General features: G+C 41.9%; 1 protein-coding gene across 4 annotated transcripts; it reads left to right on the top strand.

The window, feature by feature from the left end:
- Nucleotides 1-48: 48 nt before the first annotated feature.
- Nucleotides 49-13,733, top strand: caprin2 (caprin family member 2). 4 transcript variants are annotated; one of them, XM_061807587.1, is made up of 20 exons: nt 49-196; nt 1,278-1,508; nt 1,607-1,669; nt 1,760-1,846; nt 2,490-2,728; nt 3,972-4,054; nt 4,622-4,699; nt 4,976-5,013; nt 5,680-5,856; nt 6,270-6,311; nt 6,394-6,519; nt 6,834-6,921; nt 8,469-8,509; nt 8,644-8,739; nt 8,818-8,904; nt 9,986-10,126; nt 10,666-10,765; nt 10,991-11,052; nt 11,570-11,621; nt 12,975-13,733. In XM_061807587.1, the coding sequence occupies exons 2-20, from the start codon at nt 1,293-1,295 to the stop codon at nt 13,544-13,546; spliced, it is 2,388 nt and encodes a 795-aa protein (XP_061663571.1). In that variant the 5' UTR covers nt 49-196; nt 1,278-1,292; the 3' UTR covers nt 13,547-13,733. The 4 variants fall into 4 exon arrangements, with proteins under 4 accessions (XP_061663571.1, XP_061663568.1, XP_061663572.1 ...); XM_061807584.1 differs by having other exon boundaries at nt 8,469-8,527; XM_061807586.1 differs by having other exon boundaries at nt 55-209; nt 8,469-8,527.
- Nucleotides 13,734-13,920: the final 187 nt, after the last annotated feature.

Raw genomic sequence — 13,920 nt, 5'->3', positions numbered from 1 at the left:
AAGTTTTTTTGGGGGTCAGCAGGTCGAGGAAGCCACGAACCGGAAGTACTCCAATCGGAAGGCAGCGATGTATATAAAGCAAAAGCAGGGCGCGAAGCGTCCTCTGCAAATTGATCCACCTTGACAAGTCGCGACGAGTTGGAGCGCTGCCGGTGACTTCTGTTGGGAAATTTACGCCCAAACCAAAGCTAAGAAGGTTGGTGACGTGGGTAAATATATTAGTAAATATTTGATTTTATTGAATGTTTTGACGCCACGACGTCTTCGTTCGATAATGGGAGTTCCGGAAGTGGTCAATTAAATGATGGTTGGCGTTAGCCGTCATGTGTTTACACCCTGTCGGTGTCAAAGGTTGATTTCTGGTAATAAAGTCGTTTATTTCAGTTTTATTTAAATGGAATAATAAGCACTTACCTTCATTGGTAATTGTATTTTAGCTGCACTGGCGTTGGGAACCAATAAACTTTTTCTTTTTTTAATAACTCGCAAAAAAAAAAAAAATGCCTTTGGAAACATGTTTCATATTTTTAACCGTTGCTACACGTGTTTAAATGTTACCAATACCTTTCAGGAGCACCATATTTAAAATGAAAATTGAGCATCACAACTACATGTACTACAAATAAGAATGTATCCCTTGGCACTGATTGATTCTTTTAAGTACAGTGCAGTATTCATGTTTTATTTCATGAAATAGACGATGCAGGCCAAACCATAACAGTCTGAATTATGATATAAAATAATCAGTGACATTTTTGAATATGGTTGTAAGAACCAATTAAGTTTCTCTGGAGGCCCATTTTGATAGTTTTAAGGAGGCAGGAAGCAGCTTTACGCTAATATATATATATATATATATATATATATAATATATATATATATAATTTTATTTATTTTTATTTTTTTTTTTTACTCCATGATGTAAACATTGAAGAAAGACCGTCCACCCCCACAAAAAAAATAATAATCCTTTGGTCCTTCATGTGTTTCCTCAAACTAACAGCAGGGGACGACACAACCCATATTTAGCAGCGTTATGCCATCTCAAATATGGAAAGAAAGAAAAACCTCTACATGCTGTTGAACCAATATAATCTAACATTTAATCTTCTATAAAGACTCAAAACATTGAGTATGTGTTTATTATATATCTCTCTCCATTTTGAGCCGCTTATCCTCATGAGGGTCGCATTAGTACTGGAGCATATCCCGGATTTTTAAAATGTGTATTTTTTTTTTTAATTATTTTTTAATTGGAAGATTTACCCTCCTTCTAGTTGTGGAGCCTAGCGATGGTGCAGCTTTCTCCTTCCCCAACGACGGGCGTCACCCTCGAACAGTCGGCGGACGGCGCCGTGGTCGTCGCGAGTCCAAAGGGGGACTCGCCCGCCAGCCCCGACGCCCCGCCGAGCTTTGAATCCCCCACCGCTTATTATGGATACGAAGCCTACGTTGAAGACGGGCTTATTTGCCTCAAACACAAGGTTCGCAACTTGGAGAAAAAGAAGGTAGGAACGGCAAAATGTGGGGAAAAAAGAAGTCTTAAAACGCAATTTTGGGGTGTGCGGGAGAGGAGCCAGCTGGATTTTTGTCTTGCTTGCCATAGCTGAAACTGGAACATTATAAGAGACGCCTGGACTCGGGTGAAACTCTTAATAAAGACCAAATGGTGAGTCCGGGTTTTCCAAATGACATCAAATGAAGTCAGGATACCATGATTGTTGTGTTTTTTTTCGTTTGTTTGTTTTTGTTTTTATAGGCTGCTACTGATAAATATGAGCAGGTGGTGCATAACTTGGAGTTTGCCCAGGAGCTCCACAAAACGATGGACAATTTGACACAAAATGTAAGCGTTTAATAGCCGGTTGCCGACGCTTATCCTCATGTCTGATGGGTTCTCTTTGAACTTGATGTGGCCTCGTTTATAAAATGTGTACTTAAAGGTCCACTGTCATGAAATGCATGATTTTTAGTACGTTATTAATAAAATAATGGCAGGTGGTATGGACCCATCTGTTTTTTCACCACAAAACATTTTTGTAACTCCCGCCATGAAAATCCTCTCGAGGGATTTGTTTTCGGGAAGAAGCAGGAAGCGACGTACAGGCCAGTAGCGGTGTTGCCATGGAGAGTTTCATGAGTAGTTTTGCACACAGCTTGTTTACACCATCTTCCTTGGTTATTTATTATTTTAGTTTTTTTGTACTCGCACATACACTTAATTACAGTCCTACAAATGAACTTAAAACCTGTGATACGGCCCCTATTGAATATGGCGGAGACTGGCATGTGGTTGGCCATGGTAGGGGAATAAAACTTTGCTTTTACGAAACTAATTAATTGTGATTTATGAGATGATGGTTGCGATCACTTTGTAGTGCAAACGGTATTTCATTTTTAAAGCTAGTTTTGCCAGATTATTGTGACAGGAATTTCAATTTCAACGTAAATAGTACGGAGGTTATTTGCTAAAGTGTTTTGCTCGGCAGCTGCTGAAGTCACAGAAGAAGGCGGTCAAGAGGGAGCAACTGGTCACGTTAGAAGCGGAAAGGAGGCGGCTCTGCACGGTGCTGCAGGTCCAACACCTCCTTGCCAGCATCCAACACGCCAACGTCAAGAGAGACCTGCTGAACGGGCGCAATCAGGCGCCCTTCCTGCCGCCGCAGCGTCTGAACAGCCTCAGCCAGCTGGCCACGTTGCTCGGAGTGCGGCAGGATGACAGAATGAGGTGAGTTCCGATTGGAATTTGATGTTTACAATGGACTCATTTTACTGCTTTGTGTTGTTTTCCTTCAAAAACTGCGATAGTGGGTAGTTGTATCTTGCTCATAGCAGGGAGCAACATGAGCTGTCCCTGCTGTCAACGGGCAGGAGGCAGAGTACACCGTGAACTGGTTGCCAGCCAATCACAGGGCACATGGAGACAGACAAACAGCCGCACTCACAGTCACACCCCGGGGCAATTTAGAGCGTCTAATTCATGTTTCATGTTTTTGGGATGTGGGAGGAAACCCACGCAGGCACGGGGAGAACATGCAAACTCCACACAGGCAGAGCCGGGATTGAACCCGGGACCTCAGAACTGTGAGGTCAACGCTTTCCAGGTGAGCCACTTATTTAGGAAGTGAAGACTCTAATTGTTAGTCTCGTATGGGTGGTTATTTTTGTTGCTCAACGGTCCGTGGGCTCCATTGTCACATTTTCTGAATCCATAACGCGCCAAGCATTTTCAATGGGGGACACGTTCCAACTGCTGGCAGGCTATTCTAGTACTCGCACTCTTTTACTACGAACCCACTATGTTGTAACGCGTACAAAATGTGGCTTGCCGTTGTCTTGCGGAAATAAGCAGGGACATCCCTGAAAAAGGCATTGCTTGGATGGCAGCACGTCTTGGTCCAAAACCTACATGTATCGTTCAGCATTAATGGTGTCCCTTGACAGATCTGCAAGTTAGCCTTCCCATGGGCTCAACCCCACACCCCCCACCGTGCAGCCCCAAGATTTGTCAAAAAATATGAAAAGTAGACTTATTTCAGGGCAGACGTTTCAACTTTAGGGCCAGTCCATCTCCGATAAGCTGAGGCCCAGAGAAGCAGTGTTGCTGTTGTATGGCTTTTCTTTGCATAGTAGAGTTTTAACTTGCATTTGTAGCTGTAGCGACAGACTGTTAACTGACAATGGTTTTCGGAAGAGTTTCTGAGCTCATGTAGCAACATCCTTGGCACAATGATGCTGGTTTTTAATGTGGTGTCACATGAGGGGTCCAATGGCCTTGCTGATTTTCCCCAGATTCACTGAATTCCTTGCAATCATACATTGAGGAACATCTTCCAGGCATCAAATTCAAATGATAGAATATTTGCAAAATAAAATAAAAAAATCAGTGTAAATTTAAGATTAGCAGCGGAAGATGGATAGATAACTATGTTACTAAAACTTCTTTGCATTGTGTCTTTACTGTGTTTAAGTTTAGAGCAGCAGATGGAGGACGCGGCTCTGATCTACTTTGACCTGCTGGAGGGGAAAGAAAAACCAGTAGCAGGATCCACATGTACGTATGGGAGCATTTATGGCCCGGAATGACTCGTTCTACGGTTAGCTCCCTGGCTCTATTCATGTTTTATCACCTTGGCTAACATTAGTACTGTAATTTCCGGCCTTCAAGCCGCGGCTTTATGCGATTTGTGCATTTTTTTTCTAATGTCCACAAGGGGCACTCGAGCGGAAAAGGTATGAATGAGACCGGTGGAATATATGTGCCGAGGAAGTGACATTTACCGACCCTGTTAGCGCTGTACTAGCATGTTGCTGGTGTGTTTCAGTGATATTTACCAGTAAGTTTTATTTTAACTGGCCCTGTTAGTGCTAGCGTTAGCTCTAGCATTAGCGCTGTGCTAGCACTGCGCTAGGGTTAAACTCTTTCTGTGTACCAGCTTTCTTTGTAAATATCTCGTGTTCCAATGTGGGACTTGCGGTTTTACACAGCTGCGGCGTATGTATGTATCAAATGGTATTTCCTTTACAAATGTACTCGATGAGTCTTTTAACCAGGTGTGCTCTGTCAGCTGGGAAATATGGTATTATTATTTGTAAAAGCGCCCGTCTGTTTCTTTTTCAGTTAAAAAGCTGAAAGAGGAGCTTACCAAATTATTGAACTGCAAGTACTTCTCTTGTCTTCCATCCAAAACGGCTCCACGTAAGTCCAAGCAAGTACAGCAGTAATTGAGATGACACTTACTTTGACGCCCATGCTGTTTCAAAGATTTTTTTTTATTAAAACCAATTTATAGACTCGTTATGAAGGCTGATCCTAAATCGAACAAGAGTACATGTTGATGGCTTTCAACACAACAACATTGCCAAACAACAGATTTGGAAGAAAAAAACTGTTCTGAAGTTTTTAACGTGATAAAAGTCAATTTTCAAAAGATGACTTGTTTAAAATCTGTAAACGTCTCTTTTCTTTTGATAGCTGTGTCAAAGTTGACGGAACCTGAAGTTTCTGAGGAGGTAAGATACTTAATAGATGATGCAACATTCATGTTTTTTTTTTTGCGGACCACACTCTAGATAATGTTTGATATAATTGTCTCTTTGTATTACTAGCAGCAGTTTACACAAAAGACAATGGGTAGCTATTTCTGAAATACAATGTCAAAAACAATTTTCAACTCTTCAATTTTTAAAGTTTTTTTTTTTTTAGTCATCCCAGATTATAATAGCACTGGTGTCAAACCCAAGGCCCGAGGGCCGGATCTGGCCCGCCAGATGACTATGTGGCCGGCGAATGCAAATCACATGTGCCAACGTCCAACATTCTTGTGACAATCTGTACAAACATTTCAAATGGGCATACATCATAAATTATAACATTGGGATATTATTAGCATAATTGTAGTAACAAACATGAATGATGGTTGAAAAACCAATTACCCTTGATTTATGATTCCAAATTTAGTTAATAAATTTTGTGTGTGAGATGATGAGGCGATGGAAGTTTTTTTTTTTTTTTTTTTTATGGTGTCGCAGTCATAACGGCCGTCTGAAGGAAATTATAAGTACAATGTGGCCCCCACAAAAATGAGTTTGACACCGCAGCATTAAAGGCTGTAAAAACGATGTCGGTTTTATCGTATCAGAGTCCGCAATTTTACGCATGCGATTTGTCATTTCTAGCGCAAAATAAAGGAGGAAGTTACAAGGTCCGAGGAGCCTCCTGACTGCTGGGATTTGGAGTTCTCAGATGAAGGCATTTCACTTAAGGCGCCGGTCCACAAGCCTTGGAAAGGTGCCGCTACTTTAATCCCCAAAGCTCCTGACACCAGCAAGGGCAAAGCGGCTACTAGTGCACAGGTAAACTAGCGCCAAGGACCCTCAACTGTTTCAATCTCATGGCACAGAATATTTTCCCATCCATACTTTTGATTTATTTTCCATTTTAGTTCACTCTCAACGAGCTCAGAACAGTTTTTTTGGGGTTACGCAATATTAACCCTCACCCCACACCCTCAATTTTGTGTAAATAAGATTCACAAATTTTGAATTTGAGGCCTGCAACACATTCCCAAAAAGTGGAACTAGGCGAGGTTTCCTTCCCACTGTCTCTTTAACAACCCTCGAGTTGTTGGGAAGTAAGATACCAATTTTTCAAGCTTAGAATTCTTTTTTTTTTATTATTATTTTTTTTTTTAACAATTACAATGACATAGCACAGGATAAACAAATGTGAAGTGGATTTTTTTTTTTTTTATATAAATTCATTTCAGGGGAAGGAGAAGAAAGCTAAAAGAGAGCAAAATGCCAAGATGGTGAGTACGAAAAATTGCTTATTTAAAAAAAAAATAAATAATAAATAAGTTTTTGAATGTTACCTCTTGTGGTTCTTGGCAGGATGTTCACCAGGGTTTACCAGGAATGAACCTGGACTTGCCGACCTTCCCCAAAGACCCTATACTGAGGAAAAAACACTTGGAGGACCTGATGACCAAGATCCACGGCTCCTTCAGTTTCATGCAGGTGCAACGTAGCGATTGAACAGCGAAGACGTGGGTGTCAAACTCGAGGCCCGGGGGGCCAGATCTGGCCCGCTGCATAATTTTATGTGGCCTGCGAAGGCAAATCATGTGTGCTAACTTCTGTGATTCTTGCTAAAATCTGTACCAAAAAAATTCAAATTTCATTTATAAATGTGATGTTATTAAAGATTTTTATGGTTTCTATGGTGGCCCACTGAGTTTGACACCCCTGACCGAGGAAGTTGAAACAAAAAATCTATTCTTATTGCGATTCCTGATTATGTTAAATATTTATTTTTTTACATCGGTGTCCAGGATTCACTTCTAGATTGTGATTCGCCTCCGGAAAACGGACAGTCCAGTTTTAAAAGGGAGCCACCATCCGACTCGTCATCTCCGCTAGGTAACGTCAGACCGCTACAAATTGCAATTATCTCCAATTTAGAATAAATTTTGAATATGCATTCGTGTTGCAGACACGCCAAAGAAAGAAGTGCATAATAGCTGAATGTCGTTGTATCATAACTATACTTCGAGGCAGTACAAATTTGGACCTTCACAAGGCAAAGTTTAGTACAGTGTAATCTTAATTTGTATTTCTAATCACTTTAGTTTTAACTGCGTAATTAAAAATTAGTCCTCTTTCAAATTGTGTGGTTTGGGCACATATCATTGAGCAAATTAATAACTCAGTTCAGTTTTTTTTTTTTTTTTGTGTGTGTGTAATGATAATCCTATGAGCAGAAAATTTACTTACTGCAATATTTTCCTATTAACAAACAGGCGCCATGTTGGACATTGGATAATATAAAGAACATGGATGTATCTTTTACTAACATCATTCCTACCTATAAAGCACAGATGTCAAACTCAAGGCCCGGGGGCCAGATCTGGCCCCCCACATGGTTTTATGTGGCCCGCGGTGGCAAATCACATGTATCAACCCCACCAGTACATTTTTAAAGGAAAAAGCTTTTTGTACATACACAAGTCACACCTGATTAAAAGCCGCATGTGCCCACATTGAAACACGAGATATTTACAAAGAGACTGTACAGAGTTTTCAAAGTTTTAATATTATACCTTAGCTTTTCTTTCCAAACTGTGCCTGTGACGCGGCAGCAACATGCTAGCAAAGCGCTAACGAGGCCAGTTTTAAAAAAAAAAAAAAAAAAAAACCATACCGGTAAAAATCACTGATGCGGCAGCAACACGCTAGCACAGCGCTAACAGTGCCGGTTTAAAAAAACAAAACATAGCGATTTAAGAATCACTGAGATGCGGTAGCAACATGCCAGCACAGCGCTAACGAGGCCGGTTTAAAAAAACAAACAAAAAAAAAACACCGTGATGCAGCAGCAACACGCTCAGCACTGACACGGCCAGTTAAAGAAAAACATACTGGTAAAAATTACTGAAATGCGGAAGCAAGACGCTAGCACAGCCCTATCAGGGCTAGTTAAAGAAAAACATACCGGTAAAAATTACTGAGACTCGGCAGCAACACACTAGCACAGTGCTAACTAGGCCGGTTAGAAAAAGAAAAAAAAAAAAAAAAAAAAAAAAAAAAAAACCCGGTAAAACTCACTTCCTCTGCACATATATTCCACCGGTCTCACTCTTTCCTTTTCCACTGGAGTGCCCTCTTCCAGCCGTTAGAAAAATTGCACAAATTAGCAGCATCACCACATAAACTGGAGGATTCAAAGTGTGTGGGGAAAAAAAGTTGTGGTGTATAATCCGGAAATTACGGTACATACTGTGTACACCCCTACTAGAAAACTACCCTTAAAAAAGTCACAATTTTTCAAAAAAGAATAATAATAACATAGCCGACAAATATTACACAATGGAGTTTGTCAAACTGCATTTTTTTTTTCCCTCTCCTATTGGTTGTTATACACCTGATGACTCAAAATATGTAATGCTGTTCTTTCTCCTCGCCAACAGCTTTCAAAAAGTCAAGTGAGGTGGTACCAAAAGAAATGCACGTAAGCAGTCATTTAGCTGTAAGTGAATTGTACACACCCAAATGCCAGGATTTTGTAATTCAAAATATTAATAATATTTTCAAAACATTGACTATTTTGACCTCTGACCTGTACACATCATTTTCCATTCACAGTCGACCCCGTTGCCCGCCAGGCTTTTGGACCCCAAAATCAGTCTGACCAATGGCGATCAGTCCCTAAAAACCTTTGGGAAGGAGATTTCCTCAAATGTAAGATTTTGCATGAGAGTTTTTCAGGTATGCAAATTTTTATTGCTCAATTATTATTATTTTTTTCTTCTTCTATAGGATCCTCTGCATTTGGCGGAACAGAAGAAATTTTCTCCGCCGTTGTTTTGCACCCCCGAGTCTCCAATTGCTGTCAATTTGAAGTCCGTATGTATTTGCAAAGTAACTTCAAATATGATGCCACGATTCAGCATTGATAAATATACGCAGATGCAAAAGAGGAAAACTTTTAGTAGCATACAATCAAATCTTTTTAACACTTAAGCGGAGACGGAAACACAATTGAGGAAAAGTTGGGTAGTCTTGCCCATTTTTTCTGTTATTCACCCAATGGCAAAATGAAACTTTGTTATTGTTCATGTATTTCCCATTGAACTCAGGACCATTAATAATTAACTAGAATGTGTCAATTATCAAAGATTACATTATGCCAGGTAGGAGAAATTTATTGACATAAACGAGTGCCAAGTAGCAGGGCCATTGTGAGTTAAAAAAAAAAAGTGTTTTTTTTCCAGAATTTGATCGTGTAATGTCCTGTGTTGTACTGTCAAGAAGATGGTAAATTCAAACGTCAGTTAAAAAGGTTAAGGTCATTTTAGATGCCTATACCATAATTCCCGGCCTACTGAGCGCACCTGGTTACAAGCCTCACAGAGTACATTTGTAAAGGAAATACCATTTGGTACATGCATACGCCGCAGCTGTGTAAAAGCCGCAAGTGCCCACATTGAAACCCGCATTCAAACACGAGACGTTTACAAAGACACAGAGTTTAACGCTAGCGCGGCTAGCACTACTGCTACCGCTAGTGTCATACTACCGCTATCAGCACGCTAAAGCTAGTGCTAATGCTAGCGCCACAGGGCTGGTTAAAATAAAACTTACTGGTAACTATCACTGAGAAACGCCAGCACGCGCAGCACTAACATACCTGTAAAAGTTACTTCCTCGGCACATATATTCCACCGGTCTCGCTCTTAATTTTTCCGCTTGAGTGCCCCCTTGCGGCCGTTAGAGGAAAAAAAAAAAAAATGCACAAATTAGCTGCATCACCGGATAAACCGGAGGGTGGAAGGCGTGAAAAAAAAGTCGCGGCTTATAGGCCGGAAATTACGGTACTTGATCGTAACGTGAAAGTCTACAAAACACTATCCTTAATTGATTTTTTTTTGCTGAGATATAAACGACTGTTCTTGTCACACACTAACAAACCTTTTGTGTCCCTCAGACACTAGTAGCTGACACCCCCAAAATTCCTCCCTGCAACGGGATAGTGCCGAGCATCTCCGTGACCCCTCCCCCGCACACCTTTTCCACGCCGCCTGGAAGGCAAACCGTCAACTCCGTGCAATTTCAGAATAGCCCGTCGGTAAGTCTTCGAACGTGTTCCGCTGAACCAATGCGCGGTTCTGGTGTAAAATGCCGCTTCTTGCTTTGGTTCTTTGGTCAGATGCAATCTATGTCCCTACAACACTAGTTGCATCAAAAGCTTGTCAAGAAAGGACAGTGTATATATTTATACATATGCGGTAAAAGTACAGTAATCCCTCATTTTTCACTGTTAATTGGTACCGGACCTACCCACGAAAAGTGAAAAACCGCAAAGTATGAGTAAATGTTAAAATTAATATTTTTTTCTTCTTCATATGTCCTTCTCGTCTTGCTGGGATGGCACATTAGTACGTAACAGTCTTTTTTCGGGAGGGGGAGGGCGAAAAACTGCGATACACTGAATCCACAACAGATGTTCCACGAAGTAGAGAGGGGTTACTGTATAGCAGTGCTGCAAACTCTGCATTTTTGCAACTGAGCACCAAGCATGGTGGATATACAACATATTACTGCTTTGCGACAAATTCTATCTGCAATATTATGCTAATTTGACATGCCGACGTATTTTGATATCAGGTCTTCAACGGGGGCGTCAAGGTGGAGATCAGGCACGCCAACTCCAGCACCCAAACACCGCCTGAGTTTTTGCCTTCAGAGGACTACTCCCAAGCAATGGGTATGGGTTCTGATGGACTTTGGAGGAGAACTAAACCCAGGATGTCAAAGTTTTATATTTGAAATCTGCATATTAATCTGCTTTATCAGGGTGTTTTGCAAGTGGGGAAATGATTTATACCACCAAAAGTTGTTCTAGTAACTGCTGTACAATGCGTGTACTGCAAGTAATATACTAGTATTTAAAGTATCACACACATTTTGATCCTGATTTTCTACTTGGCAGGGGGGACTTGCGTTTTCCAGACACATTCTAAGAACTACGGGCATCTCCTAAGTGCTCCGAAAGTAAGTAGTTCTCTTAGCTAAATGCCAAACATTGTGTGTATACTCAAGAAATTTGGGGATTACTTCAGTTACCCAGTTAAAAGTAAACTGTGAATGAACTTCAGAATTCATTCAAACATGATAAGTGGAAGTCAGCACACCCCCGCCACCGTTTAAAGTGCCTCTGATTAACCCCGGACACTTTAGCTCGCAGGTGTCAAACTCGAGGCCCGGGGGCCAGATCTGGCCCGCCACATTTTATGTGGCCCACGAAGGCAAATCATGTGTGCTGACGTACGTGATTCTTGCTAAAATATGTACCAAAATTTCAAACTTCATGTGTAGATATGATGAGGTGATTGAAGATTTGTATGGTTTCACAGTCATAACGGCCCTCTGGGGGAAACCATAACAATACAATGTGGCCTGTGACAAAAATGAGTTTGTTCTAATAGGCTACTCCCTCCCCCCCCGGCCTCTCCACTCATAGTAGCCCGACAGTTTTGTGCCGACAATGAAGCCTTTGATGTGTTTACAGGACTCCGGATCACAAAATCTCTGTGGATGTGGAGCGCAGCATCATTTCAATGGTAAGGACACACTGCCGCACAAATGTATAGCAATCCCTCGTTTTTCACTGTTAATTGGTACCAGACCCACCCTCGAAGTGAAAAGTAGTGAAGTGTTGTTTTTTTTTTTTTTTTCTATCTCCCCCCCGCCTCTTTATAGGTCCTTGTCGTTTTGCTGGGTATGCCGCATTATAATTTATCAATGCGGCTTCCCGCTGTAGTACTGTGCTAGTAGAGAGGGATTACTGTATTGTATTATATTAACGAGGGAGTTTCCACTCAATGACTTGTGGACAGGCAACCGCTTCTGCGCCAGCCATCCTAGTCCAAAATAAAAATAGTCATTGGTTTTAGGGTGTGCCCTCAAATTCTATGAAAAATGACCTCATGAACTCTCGACTGATGTTTTAAAGCTACGGTAGCGGTAGGGTCAAAAAGATGGGATTGAGCCCTTTCAATACAATATACCGTAATTTCCGGCCTACAAAACCGCGACTTTTATTCACACGCTTTCCATCCTGCAGTTTATGTGGTGATGCGGCTAATTTGTGTATTTTTTCTAGCGGGCGCAAGGGGGCACTAGAGCAAAAAAAAAGTAAGTGTGACCGGTGGAATATGTGCCGAGCAAGTGATTTTACCGTTTTTTTTTTTTGTTTGTTTTGTTTTTAACCGACCCTATTAGCACTGTGGTAGTGTGTTGCTGCTGTGTTACTGCCGCGTTGTAGTGATTTTTATCGGTATGTGGGTTTTTTCTTTTCTTTTTTTTTTTTTTTCTTTTTTAAATAATAACCGGCCCCTCGAGTGCTGTGCTAGTGTGTTTCTGCTGCATCTCAGTGAGTTTTACCGGTATTTTTTTTTTTAACCGGCCCTGTTCGCACTGTGCTAGCGTCTTGCTGCCGCCTCGCAGTGATTTTTACCGGTATGTTTCTCTTTAACCGGCCTTGTTAGCACTGCGCCAGTGTGTTGCTGCTGTTTTTTTATTTTTTTATTTATTTTTTTTTTAAATCGGCCCTGTTAGCACTGTGCCAGTGCGTTGCTGCCATGTCTCAGTAACTTTTACTGGTATGTTTTTTTTTTTTTTTTTTTAAACCCGGCCCCGTTAGCGCAGTACTAGAGTGTTGCTGCCGTGTCACAGGTAATTTTTGTAAAGAAAAACTAGGGTACATTTTAAAATTTCTTTCCGTGTAGGAGCTAGCGTCAGCGTTAAACTGTGTACCGAGGCTTATAACCAGGTGCGCTAAGGTTATTGTTATAAGCCTTGGTCCACAGATCTTAACGCTAGCCAGGTGTTCTCTGTAGGCCGGGAATTACGGGAGACTGCAATATTTTTACTGCGGAAACTGCAATTTTCTTTTCCGTTTGACCCCGCGCCAGCCTGGCGCGCGTGTTCCCAGGTCAGCAGCCCGGACCGCGCGGAAGAATACACAATGGTGGATTCCGGACACGGCGATTCGCTCCCTGCCTCCGTCGTAGACGTCCCGCACAGTCCTCACGGCCACCATCACGCCTCTCTACTTCCCGTGCAACTCTACCCTCTCTCCCAGCCGGTGAGAGTCGCGTTCACGGCCTCGCGCACGGTGAACTTTGCCCCGGGCAACCTGGACCAGCCCATCGTTTTCGATCAGCTGCACAGCAACCTCGGAGAGATGTTCGACACCCACATCGGCCGCTTCACGTGTCCCGTTAACGGCATGTACGTTTTCATGTTCCACATCCTCAAGCTCGCGATCAACGTGCCGCTTTACATCAACCTCATGTGCAACGAGGAGGTCATGGTCTCGGCGTACGCCAACGACGGCGCGCCGGATCACGAGACGGCCAGCAACCACGCCATCTTGCCCCTCTTCCAAGGGGATCAGGTTTGGCTCCGATTGCATCGCGGCGCCATTTATGGAAGCACCTGGAAGTACAGTACATTTTCTGGCTTTTTGCTTTACCAGGACTGAGGTTTGCGTAGTCTGGCTGACGTCGTTAGGTCAGCCAGTATTCCGGTCCGAAGCGTCTTCGGCGCAAAACCTGTTTTTGGTGGTGGGTGTGGTGTTGAACACAAGCAGCCAGTATGTTGAATTCAAAACCCAAACTAAAGAGGTCCGGTTGGGCTCTTAACGTGGCGCAATAAAACATTAGCAGTGACAGCTGTGTGTTTGTATTTCATTACAAAAAAAAAAAATCAAGTTTGCGTAACATAAGATTATATCATTCTTGGGTACTTGTTAATTATGCCAGGGGTGTCAAACATTTTTTTTTCTCAGGGGCCACATATTGATAACTAGCTTTGAAATCAATGTTGACAAAAAAAAATGTAGATTTTTTTTTTTTT

This window comes from Syngnathoides biaculeatus, chromosome 20 (genome assembly GCF_019802595.1).
Source record: "Syngnathoides biaculeatus isolate LvHL_M chromosome 20, ASM1980259v1, whole genome shotgun sequence".
In the NCBI taxonomy this organism is placed as follows: domain Eukaryota; kingdom Metazoa; phylum Chordata; class Actinopteri; order Syngnathiformes; family Syngnathidae; genus Syngnathoides; species Syngnathoides biaculeatus.
The sequence above is the reverse complement of the archived record's forward strand: the minus strand, read 5'-3'. Positions and strand labels throughout refer to the sequence as shown.